Below are 22,457 nucleotides of genomic sequence, written 5' to 3' on the forward strand. Positions count from 1 at the left end.
AACAAAGTTCAGTAAACAGGTTGCGAATGGTTACCAGACTGCGGTTTCAAGCAGGAATAACTGCGTAATTACTATGGATAAACTCCCAGCTCATTGGTGTCTTAGCCGGTTTACAAAGTTCCATTTTAAAGTTCTTCAGTAACTGGTTAATTTTACCTGCCTGTGAGATTTTGTAGCCTCCCTTAGTTTTATCTATTTTCAAACCAAGATACTGTTTAATCTCACCTAAATGTTTGATTTTAAATTTCTTCTCTAACAGTGAAATAATCCCAGTAGCTTCTTGCTCAGTTTTAGTGATTAATGCTATGTCATCAGTGAACAATAGCAACAATGAAACTACACCATCACTTTTCTTTTTGAATAAACATGGATCAGCCATGCAAGCTACAAAACCTATCTTTGCTAATTTCTTCACTATGCACTGGTTCCATTCATAGCCTGATTGCTTCAAGCTATAAAGACTCTTTTTTAATCTCCAGCAATCAGTTTTGTTTTCAGTTTTTATCCCCAAAGGCTTCTTTAAATATATAGTATGTTGCAACGGTGCATGTAGATATGCCATCTCAACATCTAAATGGTTTATTGTGTATTCTTAGCTGCCCACACTAATGCTGCTTGTAATGTGGTAACCTTCAGACTAGGTGCAAACACCTCGTTGTAGTTGTTGGCTGGCTGATCGAACCTTTGTGCTACTAACCTGGCTTTATGGGTAACAGTCCCATCCATACCTGTCTTAATTTTATAAATCTACTTACACCTGATGACATGCTTACCTGGAGGTAATCTGACATTTTCATATACCTCCAACCTTTGTAAGGATTTCAGTTCCTTATCCATTGCTTCCTGCCAAGCAGCCTGGACCTTAGCAGGATACAGTTTCAGTTCATTATAGTTAGTAGGAACTATATTTACTTGGCATGCTATACTAGCCTGATATCTATCTGGTGGTCGTGTTTCACGGGTTCAACATCTAAGCAACTCAGGGCTTACTGGTGGACTCTCATGTTCCACCTGTTCCTGTTCTTCTACCTCGTCCTATGCCTGTTCTTTTTAATGGCTGTTGATGGTTTAACTATCTCATCATTAGGGACTACTTGGGGGTCGATAACAACAATATAGGATTCCTGTTCTAGTTTATGCCACCCAATGTGCTCAAGAAATTTAGCACTAGCTCTACAGTAAACGTTAGCTGTGCCTGGAGCCCAGAATCTAAACGATCTATGGTTGGCCTCGTAACCTACAACATAGTTCTATGTTGCCCTTTCAGTCTTACTTGTGTGGGAATATGTACCCATACTGGAACTCCAAATGTATGTAGATAACTTAAATTTGGTTTTCTGCCATGCCAACAAGTGAATGGCAATTCACCAGTTGTTGTGTTCACCACATTATTTAAAACATGGTTGGTGCACATTATGGCTTCACCCCACAGTGTTTCAGGCAAATTTGAATTAGATAACATAGTCCAAGCCATGGTTTGTAACGTTTGCCCCCTTCGTTCTATAAACGAGTTATGTTGTGGCCTGTAAGGGGCAAAATGCTGATGTTCGACACCAGCCAATTTCAACATCGTTTGGAATCTAGTGTTAATAAACTGAGTCCCGTTATCTGTAACTAAGGTAATTACCCTATGTCTCATTTTCCTTTCAGCAAATCTTAGCCAGTTAAAGAAGTGTTGGAACGTTTCTGTTTTGTTTTTCATTAGATAGCAGAAATCAAACCGTACCATGAGTCCATTATACTCAAAACATAGCAGGCACCTCCCAAACTGGGTATCTTAGGACCAATTATGTCAGCAAACACAACCTCTAAAGGTTCTTTGGTCTTAAACCCATTCAATATGTTTGCAGGAGTAACCTTGCTTTTCTCCTGATTACAGGCATTACAGTTTAAGTACTTGCTACTGGATTTTAATTTTACTCCCTCTGACAATTTAACAGTTTGTTTCAGTATTTTGAAATTAATGTGCCCCAGACATCTATGCAGTAAATGTATACATTCATCATGTGGCTTAACATAGTTATAAAACGAGTTAGCCATCTGCAGTTTGTCATCATGTATCACATATAAATCATTCTCTAAAGTAGCAGTAACACTTTTACCCTCTTTCTCTATTATACAGTTATTTCCCCTAAAGGTTACTACATAACCAATATTAACTAAAGCCCTTACTGATGACAATTAAATTTCAGTTTAGGTACATATAACATAGATAAATGCTCATTTACACATGAACAGTATGCAGTACCTTCACCAGATGCTTTCATCTTCCATCCATTTGCCAATGATACATGTTGCTTACTCATGGACATCTTTACAAACCTCTCTTTCTAGTAATGCACTGTGATGCTCCACTATCAACTCCCCACAAATCATAGTTTACAGTTGAATTGCTAGACATAGCTAAATTAACATTCTTCTTAGCCTTCTGGTGATTACCAGTATTCTGTCGTTTGCCCTTCTTACAGAATCTAGCTATATGTCCCCTAGCCCCACAAGAAAAACATTTCCTAACAGTATAGGCAGTTGAAAACAAATCCTCTTCTTGTGGTTGTTTCTCTCTCAGTTGGTCTCTATTCTGCCTTCTTCTTGTCTCTTCTAACAATCATCCGACTATGTCAGTCAATGTCAGTTCATTTCTGGTCAGAACTTCCAGTGAAGATACATAATCATAGCTTTCATCTAATGAGGAAAGAATGATGTAAACCTGATGCAGCTCTGAAAAAATCAGTTTCTTTTCATGTAGCTCTTGAAAAGTTCTTTTCATAAAGTTCAAATGAGCTAACATATCTCCACCTTTCAGAAAACGTGCTCTAAGCAGTTTACGTGTAAGATATATGTGTGCACATACACTGTCATGAACATAAATCCTCTTCAAATTCTCCCAATACCTAGCAGCAGACTCTTCTCCACGAATATGGACTAGCTGCTGGTCACTCAGTGTTAGTCCAATTATACAAAGAGCTTGTTCATTGTTCCATTTAAAGTCAGCTAATTTTTTGGCGTCCTCATCATCATCTGGATCCCAAGCATTTACATCCGGTGGATCTTGAACTACATTCCATAACCCTTCCCTACGCAGAAGTAGACTGCACTTCATAGACCAGGAAACATAGTTTGTTCCATCCAACCGGGTTATCAGTGATAGACTTGGTGTCTTGTGCCATCTTTACCAGGACAGTAACCCACCATTAAACAATAGACAGCTGTCTGTATACGGTATTCACACTAACTCTCAGTTATCTGAGTCTGGGCCCATAACCAGTGTTGAGGTATTCACCATTAGAAGAATGAGTGTACTCAGGGAAACAGTGAGAGTTGTGATGAATAGCACACAACCAGCATACAGATACACTGAATAGTAAAATGTAAGTTTTACTTCCTGTAAACAGGTAAACAAAGTCCAACAGTCTAAATCATACACGGTTAAAGCAGCTAGTATTCAAAATAATCAGTTCAGAGATACTCCAAAAATGAAGTCCTTTTCTTTTCCAGTATCATAAACAAAGTTCAGTAAACAGAGTTTGTGAATAGTTGCAAGACTTAGCAATTCAAGCAGAATGACGATCAAGCAAAAGGCAAAAGGAAAGCAAAGGAAATGAAAAAAAAATCCAAACCAGGTTTCTGGTTCCATCTTATGGCCGTTGGAGGAACCTCAGCCAATCACAGTTACAACATTCCCTTAAAGTTACAACAGTATTAAATGACTATCCTGGTTTATATATTGCCAACCCAACTGTTAGGTGACTATCATTTCTAACAACCTCAATCATTAACATTTTAAGTTTTATTTTCCTTTTTCCCTTTCACTTTGTTTGTTGTTCCATCTGCTCTGCCTTGCTGGTTTCTTGTCCGTTTAGCTCCTCCTCTGCCTGTACTTCTTGCTTGTCTTCTGTGGTTTGCATTGCCATTTTTGAGTTTTCTTCCATATTCTGTATTTTACTCAGTAAGTCATTAATGCTTTTGTTCATAGTTTTAATTCCAGCTCTATTTCTCTACATATTTCACTCATTTTTATTGCTTGTTTTATTTTTATATTCAAATATCCAATTATCCATCGTCTTTATTTAAACCAACAATTTCCCCCTATCTGTCAGTCCAATATCCACCAGTCTTTGTATCCCAGAGTCCATCAATCTTTTTCTTTCCACATGTCCAAATCCCAGGAGAAATCTTCATATATTTCTCCACTGATTTTAATTCAATATTACAATTTTCTGGGGTCTTTTAACAATACAGTTCATTTTATTTTCCTTTAATTTCGACTTAAAATAAATCAGGTTGTTGGGATCTACAGGATTTTCCTTTTAACAGGAGGTGGTACTCTTGTATCAGTTTCCACTTTCCACCTTTTTTACTTTTTATTTAATCTTTCATCAAGTTTATCAATATTTTCAATTGTTAGTTCTATTATATTCTTTTTCCACATCAATTACAGCATTTTATCCACCGCCAATCCTGTGCAATCACCAATTCCAATTTTGTAGATTCTTTTTTTATAAAAGTTTTTCCTTTAAGTTATTTCCTTTCCATTTCAGTTTTAAAGATTAAGTCTTTGTTTTATTTTTCTCAAGTTCTTTCCCTGTATTTTTCTCACATTAACAATCGCTGCCAAGTTAAAGATAGTCCTAAGCCTTTTTCTGAATCTTCTTTTTCAGGGTTATGATTAAATAAAAGAATTCTTCTCGCCCAGTTCCACACTGTCATTATGTCCACTCCTGCACTCTTCTTAGGTTGAAGTTGTCTCTGGCTGTGTGGTGGCCATTTTAACCATTCTTCTTTACGACGTGGCTTGAAGAGCAAAAGCCTCGGGAGTCTATAGGGGAGTTGTGCTCTCCCCTGAAACCTCACCAGGCACCTCTTCCTTGCTTCACTATTCTTCCAGAGTGGTTTTTGGAGCCCACGAACATGCAGAAGCCAGTGCAGGGAACAGAGAGCTCTGCTCTCCTCTTGCTGGAGTTGCCACGACATCACTTCCTCTCCAATAACCTTCCTTTTGAGTACATTTTTTTTGGAAAGTCTATTTTATTTGAATAATAAGAAATGGGTCCTGATGAGGGATATGGCACAAAATAGCAGAAGACAAGACAGCTTCTCTTTTCTCTCTAATGTCATACACACAGCGTCTCTCCTACCAACCCTATTGGTTTATGTCTATTTGGAGATTCGCATAGACCTAGCAAGTTAACAGAGGAACTCAGAAGGAATATTTCAAAGGGATTTTTAAAACAATCTTTCAGAAAGTCATACACTCACCCTATCCGAACCAAAATGACTAGAGTCACAAAGAATATGGAGCATATCTGTACCAGTATAAAGTGGTGAATAAATGTTGGGCTGATCTATCTCCTAGGTGCCCAGACTATGAGTACTGGTAAAACATGTCAGTTATAGTCAGGGTAAGATTGGCTGTGATGTCCACTTAAGGCAGAATATATCATATAACATCAAAACCTCTAAGGATGGTCTGGCTGTCTCAGATCTGGATTCAAGATGAAGGTAATGATTTGTGGACATGGCAGAGAAAAGGGTTTGCCTGCCTGCCTAATTTAGGTCCATCTGGAAAAAGGTATTTTGTTGCTTTTGGTCCGCAACACGATTTTAGGGTTTTCCAAATGCATTAGTCATATACATTTAAAAGAATGTGACCAGTGGTGTGATTCAAAAACTTTTTATCACTGGTTTGGTGGGCATGCTTCATACACGAGCACGCATGCGTCAAACACTCACTTTGTGCAGGCGCAGACGCATTTGCGTAAGCGCAGAGGCGTTCCAACTCACCTCCTGCAAGCCTGCACTCTCCCGGTCGCTTCAGCAGCTGCCACGTAGCATTCTTCTGTGCACAAAGCAGTTACACTTCAAAAACAAAAGATAAAGGTGAGTATGGGAGCCTGGGTTGGTGGGTGGGCCCAACAGCAGAGTGGCAGAGAGGACCGGTTTGGTCTCCACTGCTCATTGCTGCTACCGCCTTGGCTGAGCCAGGCCGAACCAATAGCATACCACCACTGAATGTGACCTATTAAGAGTATAATTCACAGAAAGTGTGAAAAAAATCTTAAAAATGATGTTATATAGAAGTCATTTAATCAACCAGACATAGATGACATAGAAATAATAATAATATGTAATATGTGGATCTGAACAATAGAAAAGAAACAATTGGAGAAAATCCCAAAATACCCAGGACCTGCAACTAGAAATAACATGACTGGCAAAAGAAAGCAAAGATAATGGCAGTAGTGATAGATGCCTGGGTGCAATCCCAAAACATCTAAAGCACCACTTGAACACCATTGGCATTGACAAAAATGCGATGAATCAATTGCAAAAGGCAGCTTTATTTAGAATAGCTTATATCTTGTGACAATATCATCATCAAGCAACATCCTATCCCGGATTCGTGGAGAAGACTCAATGGATGGATTAAAAATGCCCAATGCAGCCTAAGCATCTGAGTGATTGTATAATAATAATAATAATAATAATAATAATAATAATAATAATAATAATAATAATAATAATAATAATAATAATAATAATAATAATAATAATAATAATAATAGGGCTTGCCATACACTATGCTCTGCACCCGCGTAGTGACGTTGGCAGGCGGCAGAGGACTTTTGCAAGTGAAGCAGACAGTCAAAGAAGAGAAGTATGCTCTGGCAGATTATGTGAAAGACAGTGTTGAACTAGCTTTGATGGAGGTGAACAATAGGAAGCTGCTTCAAAGTGCAGCAAACCAAGAATCAATACAGGAAAACAGCAATGCAAACTTGGGCTGACAGCTGGTGTAACAAAGCACTGCATGGACAGTTCCTTGAAAAGATCCAAGGAAAAGTAGATAAGGAAAAGGCCTGATTATGGCTGACCAACAGAACACTGAAGAAAGAGACAGAAGGCCTGATTCTTGCAGCCCAAGAACAAGCCATCAGAACGAATGCAATCAAAGCCAGAATAGAAAAATCTGCTGAGGACCCCAAATTCAGACTCTGCAAAGAAGCGGACATACTGAGTGTTGCAAGACAATCACTCAGACTGATACAAACAATGTCACAACACACTTGCTCAGATAACTTGGAAAAAATAACCAGATATCAGGACTTGAGAATTGAACTGCAGAGACTCTGGCATAAACCAGTGCAGGTGGTTCTAGTGGTACTCGGCACACTGGGTGCTGTGCCTAAACTTAAAAACAATTGGCGCTGACAAGATCACCATTGGTCAGTTGCAGAAGGCCACCTTACTGGGATCTGCTCGCATAATCCACCGATACATCAAGCAGTGCCTTGCCCCTTTAAAATTCCCCTCTAGCTAGCATAACCTGCCCTCTCACAGATTAGTTTCCCATCTATTTTATCTCTCTCTTTTTCTTCTCCAGAGCTATCATGAAACTTAATGGACATCAACTGGAAAACCACGCATTGAAAGTCTCTTACATACCTGATGAACAGATTGTGCAGGGTGCAGAGAATGGACGTCGAGGTGGCTTTGGAACACGGGGTGCCCCACGGCAAGGTTCCCCTGTAGCTTCAGGGGCTCCAGTGAAACAACAACCAGTAGATATTCCTCTTCGGCTTCTTGTTCCTACCCAATATGTTGGAGCCATTATTGGTAAAGAAGGTGCCACCATCCGGAACATAACCAAACAGACACAGTCCAAGTAAGACGTTATTTTGTTAGCAAGCATTTTAGCTGTCTAATTTTAGTGCTCTCATCTCCCTCCCTCCCTCCCCCCTCCCCCCCTCTCTCTCTCTCTCTCTCTCTCTCTCTCTCTCTCTCTTTCTCTGACTCTCTGTCTGTATCTCTGTCTTTCTCTCATCTTTGTGTCTCTCATTTCTCTCTATAATCTTTCTCATTTATCTCTCTCTCATCCCTCTCTGTATCTCTCTCTCTCTCATCTTTCTTTCTCTCTCTGTATCTCTAATCTCTTTCATCTCTCTCCTCCCTCTTTGTCTGTCTGTCTCTCTCTCTCATCTCTCTGTCTCTCTGTCTTTCTATTTCTCCGTCTCCCTGTCTATATCTTTCTCTTTCTCTCATCTCTGTCTTTCATTCCGATTCTCTGGTGCTCTCTGGGTCATGCGGGTGCTTTTTCGGCCTGTGTTGGAGCTAGATGCACTTTGGTCACTCGGACACACGACCTGCTCTCCACCTTGAGACACTTGCCCAAGCTGGTTGCAGCTGATGCTCCTCATCGTAATGGATTCCAGGAGGAGGAGGGGATGCTTTCTCCCCCATTGTGAAGTGTGCTAAATTTAACTGCACTGCAAGAGGAGTGGGCAGGCCATGGAGGCACCAACAGCAACGGTGGAAAGAAACAGCCAGGTTGGGCCAATATCTCGGGGCTGAGGCGGTGTCTCCCAATCACGCAGCTCCAACAAGGTCTGGAAGAAATGCCCGCGAGACCCAGCAAGAAATGAAACTTCGCTCCCACTCTGGAATATAGAGCCCTTCCCCTTCCCTTCCCTTCCCTTCTCAGAACAGGCGAGGAATGACTCAGAGGGGAGGGCGAGGGGCAGGGCCAGCCAGTGGTGGGATTATCTGACACGAAGCCACAGCAGGAGGACAAAAGAGCCATGGGTTGCCACCATCCGTTGCTTTAGCCCACCTGTGCCGCCATCTCCCCCTCCCCAACAGTACTATTACCTTGTTTCGGCTGGCAAGGGCTGTGCTACTCCTTGCACGTTCATCACCTGCAAAGTTGCAAGTTGCACCTACTTCCCTCGATGGCAGAGATTTCTAGCCCCACCACGAGCTACCTAGTCCATATTCCAGAGCTCTAATCACAGGACTGGCCCATTGGTCATCCCGGAGCAGCTCCTCCACCCGGATGCGCTGCGGACCACCATTTGGTGACCTCTGATCTAGTCTGTCAGCCATCACTCTCTGCCTTTTCTGAGTATGCATTTTAGTACAGTGGCCCCCAATCTTTTGAGCACCAGGGACTGGTTCTGTAGAAAGAGGTTTTTTTCATGGACCGAAAGGTTTTGCATGCTGCCTGCATCCCATCCCGCAGTTGGGCTTCCATTTGCACAGTCTGGTTTCTGGCTTGCTGTGGCCTGATGCCTGTCCATGGACCAGAGATTGGGGACTCCTGGACCAGTGCATTAGAGCTAATGCAAAACACTAACTAAAATTACAGGAAAGTGGCTAGGAAACAAACAGAAAACAAATGCATCTTCAACATCCCAATACAAGAATATGAATCTTGGACATTATCTTTGAACATTAAAAAATTGTATTTTCCCTGCTCTTCATTCAAGGAATGTTATTGCTGTCACTCCCCTTTTTTATAGTATTCCCACACTAACCCTATAATATTGCTGGGGTGTATAGTGAGCCTATTCAACAAAAATTTGAAGCAAGTATTACAGAGCCATAACCCAGTATTACTCTGTCTGTGTCCTCCAACTATGGTTTTATAGTTTGGAGTTCCAGTAGATCTATAGGGCATTACATGGAAAGGTGTTTTATTCTGCTTTCAAGTTTTGCCTTGTTCTTTACTGTCTTTCCTATGAGAATGAATTGGGAGTTATTCAAGTTTCAGCATTCCTGTTGCTGAAGTTTGCTTCATAGCGGATATGTAGGTTAAAATAGAATTCAAAATAATTCAGATCAGTGCAGCTTATTGTGATTAATCTTTATTTTGGTTCTTTAAAATTAAGATACTTTAAAACCATAAATTATAAAATTGGCTTCTTTTTTTAAAGGCAGTTGTTCATAGTATAGTATTTGGATGATATATTAAAGTATAGATAATTTGGAGAGGGAGCTTACAATGTTGCCATAGCTATGCTGCTAAACTGGCACTTATAAGCCTCAATGTTATTCATATTGTTCAGCATTGCACCCAAAGATTGGACTATGCCAAAGAAGTCTCACTGCAACAGAGACTTTATGAGTTTCATCCATCTAGTGTATGTTCTCCTACCAAATAAATCTATATTGGGCATTTTCAAATTCTATTACTTTGATTTTCATGTTATTTTACTATTGTTATAATAACTGTGATTGCTGTTTTTTACTTCTGTCGTATAGCTTTTTACATTTCTACTAATACGCTTTCATTAATTTGTAGATTACTCAGTGGTATTTATTGGGCTATCTAGAGGAAGTGAATAATATTAAAAAACACATGCATCCAAATTGGGTATAAATGACAAATGAGGCATTTGAGATATTTTGTAAAGATAAGGAATCCAAGGTTTTGAGGCATTTTATGACCTTTCAATTGGTTTCTGATTCCTTGGACGTATACCACTGTTCAAATTGAGTGATTTCTTGCTTTTCTTTGAATTCACCGTAGAATTGATGTGCATCGGAAGGAAAATGCGGGGGCAGCAGAGAAAGCAATAAGCATCCATTCAACTCCAGAAGGCTGTTCTGCTGCTTGCAAGATGATCTTGGAAATCATGCAGAAAGAGGCAAAAGACACCAAGACGTAAGAGGCCATTGTTAGTGCCAAGATCGGCAGGGTTTTTTAGAAAGGGTACCCAGATTTTTTTTTCTAGCATTATTGCATGAGATCTTTTCCAATTAAAGGCCAATAAAATAGAAGATTCTGTAGCCAGAATCTTTGTTTTGCTTCTGACTACTTGCTACCAGGTTCTTTTCTTTCACAAGTCAGCTGGAGCTGGATTTCATGGATATTGTCTATGAGAAGGAGGCTCAGGAGATATATTGGCTCCTTTAAGATAAATACCTGCATACATCTTGCAGTTTTCGTTCCCTAACTTTGAAACTCGGAAGAAACTATGCAAATTAAGAATAATACAAAAGTTTTACTTAAATGTAAATAGAGTGAGGAGAGTATATTGATAAGCCACTTTGAGAAATGGAAATTCCTTTTGCCTTGTATAACTCTTTCTTGTGATCAAGCAATAACTGCTCTGAAGACAGTCTAACTGTGTTCTGATCTTGCAAAAGCTGGAAGGTCCTATTGTTATCAATGCAATAAACTGAGGAATAAGATTGGAAGTAGCAGGCCAAAACAGGTTTCTTAGGAGACACAGGTGGTCCTCACTTTGTAACAATAGTTGGGACTAGCAACTTGGTTGTTATGTGAAATAGTCACTAAATAAAACCATGACTATGCTTATGATATTACTTCAACTTTATTTTGTAGATTTGTGAAGATCATAAATGCAGGCATTGGTTGAAAAGTTACTTTTTCATCACTGTCGTAGTTGCAACAGTTGCTGTACAAGGTAGTTGCTAAATAAGAACTGCCTGTAGGTCCATCTGATCCATTTTTATTGATACCAACTGCCTGGCCATGATTCTCCACTGTTTTAGATACCGTATATACTCGAGTATAAGCTGAGTTTTTCAGCACATTTTTTCTGCTGAAAAAAACCCCCTTGGCTTATACTCTAGTGAGATTCCCCTCTGAAAAAAATGGTGTGGAGCTCCGGAGCTGGGTAGCTGCTTCCCTGCTTCCGTGTTTCCTTTGCAACTTGTAAGCATGGGGGTATCCGGAAGCAGAAAAATTCTTGCATGAGGATATATTGTTTTTTCTTTTTTTAAACTGTTTTTAGGGGGGGGAAAAGACCCACCGTCATGTGATAATGCTCAGACATATAATCTCTCCGCCCGAAAATAAGTGTGTGTGTGAGGGGGGGGGATTTTAACAGAGGGAAGACGTAGGGAGAAGGCAAAACTGACGGAAGATCCTTCAGGGGAAACTGAGGGGGAGACTCACCCTTGGTCCAGATGAGCCCCCTTCCCCGCCCCTAAGGAAGCAGAGACAGCCAGCAAGGGCAGGCAAGCCCCACTTCGTGGACTCCGTCCGTCCTCGCTCCCACCCACCCAAAGCCACGAAGTCCCCCAATCGTGCAGCCCAGAATTGCCCTCCCCTCAGGGGGCAGCAACGATGCCCGGCGTTTCCCAAGACAAGAAGCTCCGCCGTGCAATGAAAGCACCCTGGCTCTAGGCTCGCGGGCTCAGAAAACAACGCGAGCCGAGGTGGCTTCGGCTCCGCTCGGCTTCGTTTCCTCAGCCCCAGCTGCTTTCAGTCCGCTTGGGAGGAGGGGGAGGAAGTGGTGGTGGTGGCTCGCGTTGTTTTCTGAGCCCCGGGATTTTGCATTTGCAAGGTGCAAAGCGGCGGTGGAGGATCGCGCGTGCTGGAAAGGGTTTGACTGTATTACGGGGAGAGAGAGAGAGAGAGAGAGAGATCATAAGAACAGCTCTTGCTTTTTTCTCGCAAGGGAGAGAGTGACTCCTGCCTCCCACTGTCATCATCATCTTCTTCTTTTGGGTTAGTGAATCAATTAAACCTTTCATGATAGTGAGATCGTTTCCCAAATTTCCCTTAAATCAGGGAAGAAATCAGAAACAAACCTTTAGACTGAGAATAAGCCTGTTCCTATGATGCCATTTTTGTTCACTGCAGTGTGAAAAGTGTGAAAAAACACACTTCTTTTTCTTCATCTTCTTGTTCCCTATTTACTGGTCTCTTTCAAATAGGAAATTGTGAACATCAAACTTATTCTCAACTGTCCTAGTGAAATTTTTTATTGACACTGAGTTTTAATTCACTTAATTTATTTTTCATACACAAGTGCTGATGAAGTACCTTTGAAAATCCTTGCCCACAACAACTTTGTGGGACGATTGATTGGCAAGGAGGGCCGCAACCTAAAGAAAGTGGAACAGGACACAGAGACAAAGATTACCATCTCCTCGTAAGTCTTTTTTTGTTTTTCCCTCCTTTACTTTTAATGCAGTTATGAACTTTTGAGCTTTCTTGTTAATAAGTCTTTATTGATTAGCCCTTGAGCCATATCACAACGCAAAGTTCCAGCAACAATTGGCTTTCTTGTTCTGATGGAAAGTATACAAACAATCTGTGTTTTCGCAATGGCTCAGTGGCTAAGACTCTGAGTTTGTCTATCAGAAAGATTGGCAGTTCGGCGGTTCAAATCCCTAGTGCCACATAACAGAGTGAGATCCTGTTACTTGTCCCTGCGAACCTAGCATGTAAAAATGCAAGTAGAAAAATAGGGACCACTTTGGTGGGAAGGTAACAGTGTTCTGTACGCTTTTGGCATTTTAGTCATGCTGGCCACATGACCACGAAGACAGCGCTGGCTCTTTGGCTTTCTAACAGAGATGAGCACTGCCCACTAGAGCCGGAAACGACTAGCATGTATGTGCAAGAGGAACCTTCACCTTTAATACAATCCTATTCATCCATCAGCTCCATTTGTCAGGTTTCTTTTTACAAGTAGTCCTCTACTTATGCAAAAATAAGGGGCTAAAGTACAAATAAATTTCTGAATGGATTATTTGGCCCCCGAATCCATTATCAATTGATATAGAAGGCAAAAGGCTGAATTGGGTAGGATTATGGGAGCAGAGAAAGCTCCTTTACTGTCTAAATAAATAAATTCAGAGGAGCAAATTGTGGAATTTTGTCTCCCAGCCTTTAGCCATTATGTGTCAAAAAGATTTGCTGTAGGAGTTCCATGCCTTTCCTTTCTTTGGAAAATAATGCCAGAGTGTATAACAGTGCTATCTATTTTTAAATGAATATTGCTAGAATTGTATGACAAAGAAAATTCTTGGGGTGCTTTCTTTGATAAACTGGTTGAACTGAATGCAGGAATGGAGTCTGAAAGATTTGCCAAACAAAGGTTTTTTTGACAAAACAAAACTTTTTTTGTTTTGATGTTCCCACTCAGCCTTCAGGATTTGACATTATACAACCCTGAAAGGACTATCACTGTGAAAGGCTCCATTGAGAATTGCTGCAAAGCAGAACAAGAAATTATGAAGAAAGTGAGGGAGGCATATGAGAATGATGTAGCAGCCATGAGCGTAAGTGTGTTTTGTACCTAACATCATTTGCTCTGGGACAATCTCCTTCATTGAAGTCAGGAATAAAGAATGTAGAGGAACTAAACCTAATCCGAGTAGGAGAAAATATTGGTGAAATTATTGGGGGAAGATGCATATAATTGGCAAAGTGTGCAAATTTTATCCTTTTCATTGCACACTCCTCTCACCTGGGTCTGTAGACTCCCTGGCTTCCCAGTCTTAAATTCCCAAGGCAAAATCATGAAGAAATATAGAACATTTTCCAACTGGAAAAGGTTCACAGGGAAAAGAGGCTACAGGATAGTATTTAACTACAACCAGAACTGGAACCCAGCATTTCTGCTGCTAAGAAAGATGACTGTTGAGCAAGTTGGGCCCAATTTTATGATCTTTTTTGCCACCGTTAGGTAAATCACTGCAGTTATGAAGTGAATCACATGCTCATTCAACAAATCTGGTTTCCCCTATTAAATAAAAAGATCACAGGACCCTGAGCCATTGTAAATACATACCAAATGCAAAGTCTGAATTTTGATTATGTGACCATGGGGATGCTCCAGTGGCTGTATTCATGACGACTGGTTGTATGTAACTTTTTCAGTGCTGTTGTAGCTTTGAAAGATTGCTAAACGATTGGTTGTAAGTTGAGACTACCTGTATAAAATAATGGGAGGAAATAATGGGAAGATATATAGCAGAGAATAACAACCTAGTCCTTCTTGGCACAGGGCCTGGTTATTTGAGAAACAACCTCCCTTCAGTTACTTCTGTCCACCTGTAAATTTGAGCAGGGAGGATATGCTGCAGATCTCTTTAATTAAATGATGCCATCTTGTGAGACCAAGGAGGTGTGCCCCTGTGTCATGGCCCTCACCCCCCAGAACAGCATTCCCTCCCCCACCCCCATACGACCTGACTCTTCCCAGGCCTAGGGTTTAATGTGTTTGCTTTGCATTTCGGGGGTGGCGGGCTGTTATATTTGTTGTTTATTCTACTTGTTTAAATCTAGGCTGCCTTAGGGGTTCCGTTTTAATTGTTAATCCATCTTCTGGGTGGCCATAACAATTTAATAAATTAATTAATCTAGTAATAAAGCAGACTCAAACTTTTTAAAACAAATTCTAAAGGAATTATGGACCATCTTGAGAATGACATATAAAAATAGAAACATCACTTCAAGAACTTTCAAGCATAATATTAAGTATGCTCATTTAAAGAAAAATTAGGTGATCTTTTCCATAAGAATTTCAGAGTTATTAGTTGAGTCCTAGGTAACTGTGTTATAATGAGAAAAAAAATTAAACATCCCATTCCCCCTTCCTTTGTCTTGTTTTTTTCTGTTTTTATTTTAGCTACAATCACACTTGATACCTGGTCTCAACTTAGCTGCTGTTGGTCTCTTTCCTGCCTCTTCCAATGCAGTGCCACCTCCTCCAAGTAGTGTTTCTGGAGCAGCTCCATATAATTCTTTTTTGGTAATGTAGAACTCTGTTTCGATATAAGCAACTTTGTAGTATAGAATTGTCAGTCAATTAAACTATCTTGGCAGTTTATCTCGGTGGCTTGTTTGTATAGCTTCCACCATTTGATTCCCACTAAAGATGGTTGCATCCAGCAAAATCCATATAATGCATCCTTAGATTGGGGGTGTTTCTAGATGTTGAGAATCTTTTTTTTTTTTTTTAGATTTGTATTTTATTTCATATGGGATGTCACGTCTTTATACAAGATTGGACAGTTACAAAATGGACAAGATTTTTAAAGGGGATCAGGTGTTCCACCTGAGTGTTTCACTGATTCATGTAATGTCAGTAGTGTATCAGAAAAAACATGTACAATAGCAATAGTATTTAGATGTTTATACTGCCCCTTAGCACTTTTCAGCATTCTCTGGGAAGTTTACAGTGTTTACAATTAGCAATTATTGGCCCCAACAACCTGGGTCCTCATTTTACTGATGGAAGGCTGAGTCAGCCTTTAGCCCCTTTAGGACAGAACCTCAAGCTGTGGGCAGAGTTTGTTTACAATACTTCATTTTAACTACTACAACACAAGGGCTCTTCAATACAATAATATGTTTCAATAAGGTTTATATATTTGCTTCTGAGCATGAAAACAGTAGAGGGATGATTTGACTGAGCTTTCGTAACCACCCATCCTAATTTGTTGCTTCCAGTTATTATAAACACTTCAGTCCTATTTTATCTAAATTCATGTATTATTTCTCTTATCTGCATCATCAATTCCTTTCACGCCGAGTTCACTAAACTTGCCCTAAACATGTAAGGATATCATTGCATTTCAGCCCATAATGGATAGTAGTAGAAATTTGTTTTTTAGCCTTTCAGACTGTCAATTGAGAATGCCCCATTTTTCTGACATTGATTGGTATTCATGAAACTACTCTCTTGGCAGCCTCCTGAGCAAGAGACTGTGCATGTTTTCATCCCTGCCCAGGCTGTAGGTGCAATCATTGGCAAGAAGGGTCAGCACATCAAACAGCTCTCCAGATTCGCAAGTGCCTCAATTAAGGTGCCCATACCTGTCTGTTGTTTTGGTGCTTTAATCTTTGCTAGTTAGTGATTTGCTGTGAAACTTTTTATGCAATAGCTATAGCCATAATGGTTTTGGAAAACAAGGCAGAAACTTCCTACCGTGTTTCTCACAAAATAAGGCCGGGCCTTATTTTTTTTTGACCCCCGAAAAAATGGCTAGGCCGTCTTTTCGGGGGTGACTTAATTCCCCACCTTGCATCTTCAGGCGGGCAGGCAGCGATGGCTTGGATGTTGACCTCGGCATTGGTGGGGCACTTTGTATCGGGAGACCTTCCACCACCGTTGCTTTCCCTTCTCCCCTTTCTGCCGCGGCATTTAGAGCAACACCGCCACGTTTGGCGCAGCTACGCGTGGCCAGCCAGGGCTCCTCCCTGCAACCAGAGCCCGGTGGAGGCACTTGGCTTCAGGCGATCCTGTTGCCGCCTTCCCTTCGAAGGCAGAGCCAATTCTTTTAAAAATGACGCCCTACTACTGGTACGACAAAGCCTCCCCTGCCTGAGAGGGCAGCCCAACCCCACGTGGGGAGGCGAATCTCCCGGGGTCGCAGCGCAGGATCGGCCCACCCCAGGAAAAGCACCCAGCCGCCATCCCTGCCTGGTGCTGGGCAGAGCACGAAGAGCTTCGCCTGGCGTGCCCAGCAGAGCTGACAGGCAGGCCCTCCTGCCTGGCGGTGGAGCTCTCACCAAGGCAGCGAGCACCTCCCTGCCAGGCCCTCAGCTCATCCTGTCAGGGCCGCGCCAGAGCTGTGCAGGCTGGGCAAAGCCAAGAAAGTGAGCAGCGGGTGCGCGCCTGCCTGCCAAGCGAAAGAGCCGGACCGACCCGAGCTTGGCTTCCTTCCCAAGTCCCTCCAGCCCGAACCTGAAGGGGCCACTGGGAGAGGCTGCCCGAGGCAGTGATACTGCCCACCCATCCGCAGACAGGGAGGCGAGACGATGGCAGCGCTGCTTCCCTGGCTGGCGGGTCCAGCGGAGAGAGCCTGAAGCCGCCCGTTCTTTCCACCCCTCACCCAGCCCATCCCCATCCCCACACATCTCCAAATGCGTTCGGGCTGGAGGGACTTGGGAAGGCAGCCAGGCTTGGGTCGGCCCAGCTCTTTCGCTTGGCAGGCGGGCTCGCATCTGCAGCTTGCTTTCCCGGCTCTGCCCAGCCTGCACGGCTCTGCCGCGACCCTGGCAGGATGAGTGGAGGGCCCAGCGGGGAGGCGCTCACTGCCTTGGCCAGAGCTCCACTGCCGGGCAGGAGGGCCCGCCTGTCAGCTGCGCTGGGCATCACAGGTGAAGCTCTTCACGCTCTGCCCGGTGACAGGAAGGAATGGCAGCTGAGTGCTTCTCCTGGGGTGGGCCGATCCTGCGCTGCGGCCCCGGGAGATTCTCCTTCCCACATGGGGTTGGGCTGCAGGGGAGGCTTTGTCGTACCGGTAGTTGGGGCGTCGTTTTTAAAAGAATTGGCTTTGCCTTTGAAGGCAAAGGGAAGGCGGCGACAGGAGCGCCAGAAACCGAGTATCTCTGCCAGGCTCCGGTTGCAGGGAGGAGCCCTGGCTGGCCGCGCATGGCTGCACCAAACGCCGTGGCATTGCTCTAAACACCGCGGCAGCACGGGGAGAAGGGAAAGCAATGGTGGCAGAAGGTCTCCCGATACGAAGTGCCCCACCAACGCCGAAGTCAATGCAGGCAGCACCATATCCAGGTATGCAACAAAAGTAATTCCTAATGGCAAGCCTCCCCCGCCATTCCCCCCCATTTCGCATGTTTAATATAGGCCTTAATTTGGGGGGAGGGGCTTAATTTGATTTTATGCCTATAAAACATGCTGCGACTTCCTATTGGGGGAGGCCATATTGTTGGAGAAACACGGTAATAGTGTGTCTCTAACTTCATTGGTGAAATTAATAATGCATTTTTAAAATACTTCAACCTTTTCGTAAGAAAATCAGGGAAACACTTTTGGAAGGATATCACCATCACCATTTTAAAAAATAAATAAATCGTAATTCTTATTTTCATGACTAGATCAATTTTCTCTGCTCAGCTTGGACATAGTTGTTAGACAGATTAATATTTCATTTCATTGCCTCTTTTTGTCTTCTTTAGATTGCTCCTCCCGAAACTCCAGATTCCAAAGTGCGTATGGTGATAATCACTGGACCACCAGAAGCCCAATTCAAGGTTTCTTTCTTTTGTGAATTATATATAAAGGATGTTGCAATTATAGAAATGTGTTTCTTTCTTTCTAAAATGTAATTTTTAGCACGGATGCTAGAATGAAAGCATCATAAAAAGAAATCCTAACAAAAAAAAATCCATACCCAAAGTTCTGCAGGTGGTCCTTGTTTAGCAACTGCCTCATTTAGTAACCGTTTGCAGTTATGACTGTGATGAAAGAGTTAACTTTGTGACCATTCTTTGCGTTTATAACCTTTGCAGTTCGTTAAAGCAAACAAAGTCTTCAGTTTCACTTAGTAGTTGCTTTGCAATTTTGGTTTCACTTAGTAGTTGCTTTGCTGAACAATGAAGTTGTCAGTCCCAGTGGTGGTCACTAAACAAGGAGTACCTGTACAGAAAACAGACTGATAGCCTGCTACTCCGGGACTCTATGCTGTCCTCAGAATCCTTTTACAAATTATTGCCAGATGTTAATGTTTAACATGACAGAAATCAGAAAATACTAATTTTAAGTATATTGAGCTTTTGCACAGCTGTTAACTTTGTGTTCTGCTACCCCATTTAATTATGTTTATTATTTAAGTATCACTATTACCATTCCTAGAGAGGAAGTCTGGTTTAATGGTTAATGTATCAGTCTATAATGTGAACTGTAGTCTTGCAGTATGGGACTACATGATGTCAGCTGGGTGACTTTGAACCAGTCTCCCTCATCCCTAGGAAGAAGGAAGCAAAGGCATATCACTTCCAAAAATCTTGCCAAGAAAACTGCAGGATTAGTTACTAAGAGTCAGCAATGACTTGAAGGCACCCATAGATATTAGCTTACAATCTAGGTTTAGAGAACAAACAATAAGAAGGATGAGCTATTTTGGTCTGTATTTATGTCAAGGTATAGTTAATACCGCTCTTCCGGTATTAGATAAAATTAAAATAGGTTGTAATTTCAGAGGAAATGAACCACCTATTTAATCACTCTTTGGTGGTTTGATTTGTTTCAGGCTCAAGGACGAATTTATGGAAAGCTGAAAGAGGAGAACTTTTTTGGGCCCAAAGAAGAAGTGAAACTTGAGACGCACATCCGAGTTCCTGCCTCAGCAGCAGGAAGAGTCATTGGCAAAGGAGGCAAAACAGTGAGTGCAGGGTTGGGCTGTGGAAAGTCATCTTGGAAAGAAAAAAAAGCCCTGAGAATTGGTTGCTTCATGTGTGGCCCAAGATGGGATATTAAATAATGACAGTCAGTAGGATGCAGATCTGATTCCCAAATGCCTGATAACTGAAGCACAGTTAAAATTTAAGGCATGCTTTAAATTGCCACCTACAGAAGGTTCTGAGGAGATTTAAACATTAACATCAGGCTATATTGTAGTTTCCTGCATTGTTTAAATTTGCTTCTGATGCAGAACAATGTGAAAGCAGTCAGAAACCAAGATCTAAAATCAGGTTGGAGGGAGATCTACCCTCCACCATTTGAAGTTATGATGGGACTTTCCCAAAGCTACTTACGACCCAGTTTCAGGGTTTCACTGGTTGTTCTCACTCTCCCCCCTGTGTCACATAACACATTTCAGACACTTGGCAAGCAGTTCATCTTTATGGCCAGTTGTAGCGTTCCATAGTCAGGAGGCCACAATTTATAACTTTCACTGGTCTCCAGCTTTTTGGGCTGGTTTCTTGCAAGAAATAGTCATAGGTATACATTGATATGTTTAACCACCACCACAGTCACTTTATAATCACAGCATTTGCTTAATCACCACTGCAAAAGTTGTAAAGTTGGGTCTGGTCACATGGGTGTCTCAATGTATGACCATCGGGATTTATGATAGAAATTCTGAACTCTATTATGGTTCTAGGTTGCTTACTGTTTATACTTTTTAGCAAGCAAAATATTGTTTGTGGTGTTGCTCTGTGATCATGGGAAAGACATTCCATAATATGAAATCTTTATGATTATTATAAATCCTGATTATATCTAAATTAGTTTTCAAATATATAGTCCCATATAAAATTAGTCTTCTAGATTTACAAAATAAACTTTTAAGACTGACTTCATTGTTTAAGCTATTGCAACATTTGTTGGTTTTAACTTGAAGTATTGCTCTAGCTTGGCCAACTGTGCCTTATTTATTGAACTTTACTTCTTTAAAAACAAAACAAAGTATGGGCCCAAGTTTTAATGTATATAAGTAAGAACACTGAAAATAATGGCACAATTTCAAAATGCTGAATAGTTCTTTTTAACTTTCTGCATATCTGATTATGAGCAAACTGGAATTGTGTGTTCTAATAGAATGGGACATGACCACAAAATAGGGTATTTGCAAAGCTGTTTGTTCTTTTTCAGTATAGAGTAATTAACACTTGAAATGCCATCTAATTATTTTATTTTGTGTCTCTATCTGTAGGTCAATGAACTTCAGAACCTGACAGCAGCTGAGGTAGTTGTTCCCCGGGATCAAACCCCTGATGAGAATGAGCAAGTCATTGTCAAAATCATCGGACATTTCTATGCTAGCCAGGTAGCAGCTAATACAGATCACTATGTACTATGCTAATATGGGCTTGGTTCAGAATTGATGCTAGACAAGGATCAGCAGGCAGCTTGTGGTGGCGTTCATTTTCTCAGCCTCCTTTTTGGCAGGAGATCAGTGTCCCTTCCTCCTTCAACATCATGTTGCATTTAAAAAATAAATAGTGACTAGATCTCTTAAGCCTCAGATAGGTTTATTGTATCAATTTTACTGGACAGTTAATATAAAAAATCTCACCCCATGTCTTTGATGATGCTATTGCAGCACCACTATGCTCACTTGGCTGCCCCCCGCCCCAAATGATTTTAAAAAGTATAGCCCCCAGCTGCCTTTTTCACTAAGCTGTGGTTTAATATTAATTTGGATAAGCCCAGGATGGTTTAGAAAAGAACAATAAAATGTATATTAAATAAAGTTAAACCAACTTTATAAATAAACCAACAATTCTTAAAAACCATAAATACCAAAATGAAAAAACTAATTCTAGCCATTTTGTCATCAAGTGATCCTAGTAGGAACTATTTAATAATTTCAGTGCTTAAATTGTGTGGAATTAGGGTGGATAGAATTTCACATTTTTAGGCCCTAGACCATTTAGAGTTTTACAAATAAATATACTTTATATTGACGGCTTTATATTGAGGGCTTCCAGGCAACCTGTGAAACATTTCAGGATTTGTATTATAAGGTCCCATTTAATTATCCTGGTTAACATAATTATTTGCAAGTTGTGGGCCATTTTTAAAAGTAATTTCATATAGAATGCAATATAATAATGCAGTTATGAGACTAGTAAGACATAGAACACTGCAACTAGGCTACCTTAACTCAAGTAGAGCTGCGGTTGGCACATCGGTAGGAATTAGAACCTCCTTGCCACTAGTGCCATCTGATCTTACAAACAAGTAGCCCAATTGCAGTTCAGCAGATCTTGTAGTAATTGTGATGTCTAATGCTAAGCAAGCAATTTTACTTTCAACAGTCCACTGCAAACTGTAACTTATTGCAATGCAATAAGTTATTGAATGCAATAAGTTTGCAATTCAATAAATTACTGAATTTCTGAGGACTGCCCCGAAATACTCCCTCCACCATCATAGAAAGCCCTTTTAGACAGTGAAAAAAAGGATGCAGTAACTGTTGAGGATCTTCTATGTTTTAACTTCATAATTAACTGAACTGCATTCAATTCATTGCTCAAAGTTAAGCGATAAACCAAGGATCTTCCACTCTTTGTGTAAGCAGAGATGGTTCAGTGTCCCTTCTTATGTCATTGTTCCACTTGAACATGATTATATGCCATTGCTTCTGAAAAATCTTAACAAAACATTTGAGAATATTTCTGGCTCCATTGTTTCTGAGGGCAGACCAACTGAATAATTTTCTTG

The 22,457-nt window shown here is 41.2% G+C and overlaps 1 protein-coding gene and 1 long non-coding RNA gene across 4 annotated transcripts in view; both read left to right on the forward strand.

Moving 5' to 3' along the window:
• Positions 1 to 22,457, forward strand: part of IGF2BP1 (insulin like growth factor 2 mRNA binding protein 1) — a 96,251-nt gene that overhangs the window by 58,229 nt on the left and 15,565 nt on the right. For 2 of the 3 annotated variants that reach the window (XM_026710936.2, XM_087917387.1), the window contains exons 6-14: positions 7,382 to 7,663; positions 10,307 to 10,441; positions 12,561 to 12,683; positions 13,683 to 13,818; positions 15,171 to 15,293; positions 16,234 to 16,350; positions 18,464 to 18,538; positions 19,537 to 19,668; positions 20,944 to 21,057. In XM_026710936.2, coding sequence (XP_026566721.1) covers positions 7,382 to 7,663; positions 10,307 to 10,441; positions 12,561 to 12,683; positions 13,683 to 13,818; positions 15,171 to 15,293; positions 16,234 to 16,350; positions 18,464 to 18,538; positions 19,537 to 19,668; positions 20,944 to 21,057 — 1,237 coding nt within the window. The remainder of the gene's footprint in view (positions 1 to 7,381; positions 7,664 to 10,306; positions 10,442 to 12,560; positions 12,684 to 13,682; positions 13,819 to 15,170; positions 15,294 to 16,233; positions 16,351 to 18,463; positions 18,539 to 19,536; positions 19,669 to 20,943; positions 21,058 to 22,457) is intronic. The other variant, XM_087917386.1, reaches the window with a different exon arrangement.
• Positions 11,599 to 12,330, forward strand: LOC148124167 (uncharacterized). Its single transcript, XR_015740461.1, has 2 exons — positions 11,599 to 12,044; positions 12,159 to 12,330. It is a non-coding gene; the product is annotated as an uncharacterized LOC148124167 (long non-coding RNA).

The sequence above is a fragment of the Pseudonaja textilis genome, chromosome Z (assembly GCF_049901715.1).
Source record: "Pseudonaja textilis isolate UNSWEBS1 chromosome Z, rPseTex1.2, whole genome shotgun sequence".
Taxonomy (NCBI): Eukaryota; Metazoa; Chordata; class Lepidosauria; order Squamata; family Elapidae; genus Pseudonaja; species Pseudonaja textilis.